This window comes from Octodon degus, unplaced genomic scaffold (genome assembly GCF_000260255.1).
Source record: "Octodon degus isolate 3935 unplaced genomic scaffold, OctDeg1.0 scaffold00209, whole genome shotgun sequence".
NCBI classification, from domain to species: domain Eukaryota; kingdom Metazoa; phylum Chordata; class Mammalia; order Rodentia; family Octodontidae; genus Octodon; species Octodon degus.
The window spans coordinates 3,285,718-3,292,200 of NW_004524785.1; the positions used below are offsets into that span (position 1 = coordinate 3,285,718).

Genomic DNA, 6,483 nt, shown 5'->3' on the forward strand with positions numbered 1-6,483 from the left:
TAATCCTTATCCAGTCAGTTTACACATGGAATGAAGTCAAATCACCAATGATTAGCTCTCAGGCAGTGCATGCACAAGGCTCTGGGTTTAACTCTGAATAAAGCAAGAGTCAAGATCATTGTTGCTCTGCCAACCAGTCCCAGGTATGCAGGGCTATGAATCTGGATGAACCATGGAGAACTACCAATTGAATAAATCACAGTGCAAAACAGTCCATTTTTCCATTTTATGTCATGTATCAATTTTCTTTGCCAACATCTTAAAAATTGTTTTTATACCTAGAATGTATAAAGAAATTGAGATGGCAGTTAATTTTTTATACTTGATAAATTAGAAATACTTCACTTACTTCTCTAAACATGCATTAAGTTCATTCATCTCCTGCAGAGAAATTACAAGATTTAGAATGGCACCAAGTAGTTCCAGTAAGTCTAAACCGTGCAGACTGAATAGCTATCTCCAGCTGTCAGAATTAAATTTTTAGTTCATGTTTGTATCATCCAGCAGTTGAACAGTTAAATTCATCATCTAAACTGGAATTATGCTCAGGATACAGTATTATGTTGTCAACAGTTAAACTTACCTAATCTATTCATAGTAGTACAGGCCGCTAGGATATGCAATTAATTATCTAAAGTTAAAAGAAAAATTGTTAGGTCTTTCGTACTTTTTGCTGTCCTGTACAGCCTTATCAACAGGCCAAAGAAACAGACCTGTGAGCAAAGCAAAACCAGTGTTACTCTATGAGGCGTTTCCAACGATGAGCAGCCACAGGAGAGGCCCCATCGGGATAGACCTCAAGACACTCTCCAATGCCAGTGACAAACAGAAATTGTGATGTGCTGCAACAAAATAATGCAAAAATAGCAATGGACATGAAAGCTACTTAGTGGCCAAAAAACCCCTTCATGATGCTTAACGAGCTTGTGTTCCAGCCAGAGTACTCAGTAACCAGAACATAAATGGATAAACACCCAAGTATCACCAATTGGCTTTGTTACTTGGGAAGGGGGTTGCTGGCAGATGGGAGTTCCATTTTGTAATCCTGCTATGCCTTACATGAACTATGAGGAAAAAAATTCAAGTGTGAATCATGACCCTCAATACAGTCATGACTGCTAACATTTTGGTCTATTCAGTGTATTCTGAGAAAATTGTTTCAAGAATATCAGTATGTAAAATACTTGAAATCTAAGGTTGGTTTTTTGGCAATCTCCTAGTTGGAACTAAAGCTAACAATCTTTTTTTGTGGAAATTTTTATCTGTTACTACATTTAAACAAACATGGTCCAACACAGTTAAGACGTACCTTTCAACTCCAGGCCCATGTTCAAACAGAATCCTGTAAGAATAAAAGGTATCTTCACGTACCACCACCTAAAAAGTGAAACACCAAATCTGTAGTTTGCTCATACACTGCACTTCACATTAACTTTAGTCTCAGAATGAACATCATCACTTTTATTTGCATAGGTAACCATTAATTATTTACTTCTATTTTCTTGAGGCAATCTCACTATACAGTCCAAACTTAATTCCTCTTGCATCAGCCTCAAGATCACAGATCTGTAATCATTGCACCAAGCAGTAATATTCCTTCTTTAATGTATCAAAACTCATACCAAACAATGAGTTCTGGGTTGCAAAAGAGGATTTATTTTTTGCACCTTGTCATTTAAGTTTTAGTCCACAAAAAGACAAAAACACATGTAAGTGCCATGGTACAACGCAATACATACTTAACAGAAATCAGCTATACAATGGCAGTCCTAAGGCAAACCACAGTTGAAATAGAAAAACTATTCACCAAGTACACTAGCCGAAGCTACTTTTGAGCTGCTGGGGAATCAAACCAAGGGCGTTATGTTGGGGTTAAAAACTGTGTTGCCAAGTATGTTGCAGCTGGTTGGATGCCAGTGGCTAATGTTTTCTTTCAGATGTTCCAGTGACAACACCAAGCTCTCACTGAGTAACACACACTGATAGAGAACAACAGGACTCAAAAGTGGTAGCTCAGCTTTTCCCCAGTGTTTGAAAATTTGAGATGTTATTTCTTTAGTTTCTTTCACCAACTCGTTCAAGTTCTTATTCTTCTAGTTCTTGGTTTAAGACTTCAAAGATATCTCCATGTTAATCTTTTTAAAGTCATTTCTTCCTATCTTAAAAAAAAAAATCCCACCACTTTTTGCATATTGTTTACCTTCTTTACCATTCATGTTTATCTCCTTTTCAGATCTTTCTGCCCTCTGTCCGTTATTTCTGGCCTTAGAAACTCTCTTTGTAGACAAAGCAGCTTCTTTATTCTTCTCTCTTGGTAAACACACATTCATCTTGCTTGGAAATTCAGAACTTATAATGAAACAACTCTCCTCCTGCATTAAGAAATAACAATTGCAGGGGCCAGGGAGGTGGCTCAGTACAATAAGCGCTTGCCTGGCAAGCACAAGGGCCTGAGTTCAACCCCTGCTTCCGCAAAAAAAAAAGAAAAAGAAAAAGCAATTGCACACTAAGTGCTAGGTTACTTGGAACTAAAAACCCAATCTGACACTTAAGATACTTATATTTTCACAGTCTAACTTGGAATAACTTTATCAATATGCTCTCCCTTCTGGGGTTCATCCCTTGCTATCATGTGTAAGAACCTGTGTTGGATCCTCAATAAAGAAACAGTATTTCTATTCTCCATCTCCTATCCTAAAAGTTGTTATTCAGTCTTTTTCAAAATTTAAATGGAAAGCTAGGTATGGTGGTATACAGTGAGGCAGGATCGAGATCTAGGCCAGCCTGGGTTAAAAGGAATATGAAACCAAATAAAATGAAATAAACTACCTACAATTCCTCTACCAATGTCTGCCTTCTTCAGAAGACAAAATAATTCAGAGGGTTGGCCAGATAGCTCAGCAGATTAAAGCACCTGCTTAGGCAGGGGCAGGGACTAGGAGTTTGATGGTTTGCTGTGCCAGCCCTGCCCCCAGGGTGCCCTGAGATGGGACTGAATGTGGTGGCACTTGCCTATAATCACAGCACTTGGGAGGCTGAAAATAGGATCGCTACAAATCGGATGTTTAGTGAGACCCTGTACTAAATACATAAATAAAATTCAGTCACTTACTACTAATTTGATATCACATGCATCATGTTCAAGATGTGTTGTCTCATCTTCTGCTCTGTAATAGTAAAATGATCATAAATTAGATACAATTTTCTTACAATTAAGATAGTGTCCTCCCCATCCCTGACAAGGTAAGCATGGTACATCCTATTTAACATTGAAAGGAGAGGCTTATTTGGCCAATCAGCCTAAAAGTAATCCGTCTATTTGGTCCATGTATTTTATGTGTATTATGCAAAAACTGAGTCAGGCATGGTGAGACACACCTGTAATCCCAGCACTTGGGAGGTTGAGGCAGGATTGCCATGAGTTCAGGGCCAGCCTGGATTACACAGCAAGACTCAAAAAAACCAAAAGAAAAAATACTTTAAAATCTGAGCAGAGCTATTTTAAGATGCAACTTACCCTGACTCTTCAATAGGAGAAATGGAGCCATCATCATCCAAGTATTTGTATCTACGACTATCAAGGTCGTCTTTTTCTAAATCCTCACCAACATTCATTTGTTTCAATGATTCCTTAAGGTGATATTCGTACTTCAGTTTTTCAATATAGTTAAAAAATCCTCTTGCAACAGCTTGCTACAAGTTAAAAACCACACGTTTTATCAAAACTAAAGCCTCTGCAATTCTGGACCAAACACATCAATTATTACCACTTTACATTCAAAAAGTATTCTTGGGCTGGGGAGATGGCTCAGTAGGATAAGCTGAGTTCAATGCCTGGACCACGTTAACTAATACCTTCAACAACATCCAATTGTCAAGTATTCCAAGAATATACTGTTAGCATTAAACGAAATAACAGCTGGCCTGCAATTCCAGCACTGGAGGCTGAGACAGGATTGCCCTCAACCCTTGTGTTTTGAGGCCAGCCTGGGAAATCCAGTCTCAAAAAAAAAAAAAATTTCAAAGTAACATCTACTTAACAGCCCATACATGGGTTTGACGTGGCTTACAGCCAAGTAGATGTCTACATTAGATCAACGGAATACTATACATAGGAAGATTTGGAACACTGATCCTCACAACTACTTCAGGAACATGCCACTGAAAATTTCACCTGGAAACCCAAGTGAAGTCCAAACTAAAGGGAAGCAACTTTAAGTATAGAATATCAAAACTGCAAACTTCCTTTTATTCAAAGGAGCCAAAACATTTCAGATATTTTAGCTCTGCATAATCCATATATATGAGGGGGGCCTGCCCCTTAGCTCAGTTCTTTAAGCAACTGCTTCAACCAAGCAGTCAGGTTCAGGTTGTTGTGGTTCAATCCCCACAACTCAAACCAGCCAAACCTGCCCTGAAGGCATTTGGAGAAAAAAAAAAAAAAATCCATAATTCATATATTATGAACTGACTCACCTCAAAACTTAAAATCTTCCTCCAAGGTAATGGTTTCCTTCCATCCTCAGATTGTAAAATTGGAAACGTAGGTCCTTTTTCTTTGATTTGTTTTTTATCTATGTTTGATCTTCTAGTGTTTTTCTTTCCTTTTGGTCTTCCTCTTGGTGTTAATTTTGGCTTATATTTCCTCTTCTTACGTTTCTTCTTTTTCTTGAATCTTTCAAAAATAGCCTTCAAAGTCAGTGGTCTTGGTTCTATGGATGAGTCACTGGATGAATCTGTTTGAATATTCTCAGGTATATGAACCAATTTCCTCACAGGTTTTCTTTGAGTCCGTTTAGGTAAGGAAGGTGCACATTGTGTTTTAAATAAGCTGCTACCCGATGAACAGCTATCACTAGAAAACAAATTTTCTCCTATTACTAAATGCTTGTTACTAGTAGTACACAACCCCCAAGAGAATTATTTCTTAAGACCAACTCAGAACACGCTCCAAATAAAATACTGTTAGAATGGACTCTATCAGATAGCCCTTGACTCCTGACCAACTAAAATGGTCACGTTGCTAAAAAAATTAATTTCATTTCATTTTCCAAGAGAAAGACGTAAATTGCCTAGAAGTTACCTGGCATTACAACTTGCTACATCTGAACAGCCTAAAGGGCCAGCCAAAAATAGCTCAGTGGATTAAGGGGTGTGTGGTTCGAATCCGTAGGCCTGCCTGCCGCTGAGACTGGGTATGCTTGTAATCCCAGCTTTTGGGAGGCTGTAAACAGGCAGATCACTGTGAGTCTGATCTAGTAGAGAGACCCTGTACACCCTGTAGGGCCTTCCCTAAAATACAGAAAAAAAAAAAAAAAAAGGACACTGCATCAAATATCTAAACCGCCTACTTAAAAAAACAAAAAAAATTTTTTTAAAAAAGCCTGTAAGCACCCCACAAAGAAAATTCAGCCAAAGTCAGGATACCAGGAAAACGTATTTCCCCAAGAATGTCTTCCAGTAAAGTATCAGATTCTAAAGTAATGTGCTCCTGATAATTTAATAAATTACGTAGCTGGTTAAGTTTGGAAAGTGTTAGCCAGTTTCTTTCCCAAATCCAGATAATTACGTTTACCATCAATTACATGATTTAAAATTTCCAAATCTGCAACATTTTTACTACATTCAGTCTCCCTGTTAAGGCCATTTACCTTTGATTTTCAATTTCTACAGCTGCATCAGACGTCATACAGTTAACAGGATCCATTCCTGATTTTTCCATCACTTTTTCTTGGTCTTAAAGAATTTCTGAAATTACAAAATTCAGTGAATGTGTTGTGGCGTTCCTAAAACAAACGCGGTACATATACAAGCCAGTATCAAGTAAAAAGTATCGTTACAAACCCTAACATCACAAACTTGTACAACATTCCAAAAACAGGAATCGAATACTCACTAAAACCTCCATTTCTTAAATGCCCAACATGACCCCCAAGAAGTGCTTTGCTCTCTTAAGTGAAAAATCCTAAGTCAATACCAACTGCTCTAAAATTAAACTCTCACCATGGGCAAGGCAGCTAGCTGGATGTTCTCCCAAAAAGAGGGCATGATGATGCTTGTAACTCTAGCACCCTGGGAGGCTGAGGCAGGCTCGTTAAATCTGAGCATTGTCTGGGCTAAGGACTTAAAACGGTTTCAAAACAATTAACTAAAAATGTTTGTACAGTGCGAAGGCCCTGGACTTCTTACTCAGCACCACACACACGAAAAGTATAAAAAAAAGGCTGGGCATATACTTAAATGATATAGCCCTTGACTAAAACGTGCAAAGCCTGGGTTGATTCTCAGGGCCGCGCAAATAAAAACCGACATCCAAAAAAACCATTAACGGCACACGCGTGAATTTAAAAAACTACAAAAATGCAATGGGCTTAAAAATCCACCCCCTTAAATTCCCGAGTGGTGGCGCACGCCCCGAGTCTCTCGGGAAGCTGAGGCATCGAGAGTTCGAGACCAGCCCGGATCACACGGAAAGACCCTTAT

The 6,483-nt window shown here is 38.5% G+C and overlaps 1 protein-coding gene and 3 non-coding genes across 4 annotated transcripts; all 4 read right to left on the minus strand.

The window, feature by feature from the left end:
* Positions 1 to 461: 461 nt before the first annotated feature.
* LOC111813657 lies at positions 462 to 534 on the minus strand. The gene has a single exon (XR_002818852.1). It is a non-coding gene; the product is annotated as a small nucleolar RNA SNORD5 (small nucleolar RNA).
* Positions 535 to 671: 137 nt separating this feature from the next.
* On the minus strand, positions 672 to 802 carry LOC111813653. Its single transcript, XR_002818848.1, has one exon. It is a non-coding gene; the product is annotated as a small nucleolar RNA SNORA18 (small nucleolar RNA).
* Positions 682 to 3,867, minus strand: Taf1d (TATA-box binding protein associated factor, RNA polymerase I subunit D). Its single transcript, XM_023704973.1, has 5 exons — positions 3,856 to 3,867; positions 3,518 to 3,693; positions 3,113 to 3,167; positions 2,201 to 2,372; positions 682 to 1,377 (listed from the first exon to the last, which is right to left on the minus strand). The coding sequence occupies exons 1-5, from the start codon at positions 3,865 to 3,867 to the stop codon at positions 1,364 to 1,366; spliced, it is 429 nt and encodes a 142-aa protein (XP_023560741.1). The 3' UTR covers positions 682 to 1,363.
* On the minus strand, positions 1,590 to 1,718 carry LOC111813656. Its single transcript, XR_002818851.1, has one exon. It is a non-coding gene; the product is annotated as a small nucleolar RNA SNORA40 (small nucleolar RNA).
* Positions 3,868 to 6,483: the final 2,616 nt, after the last annotated feature.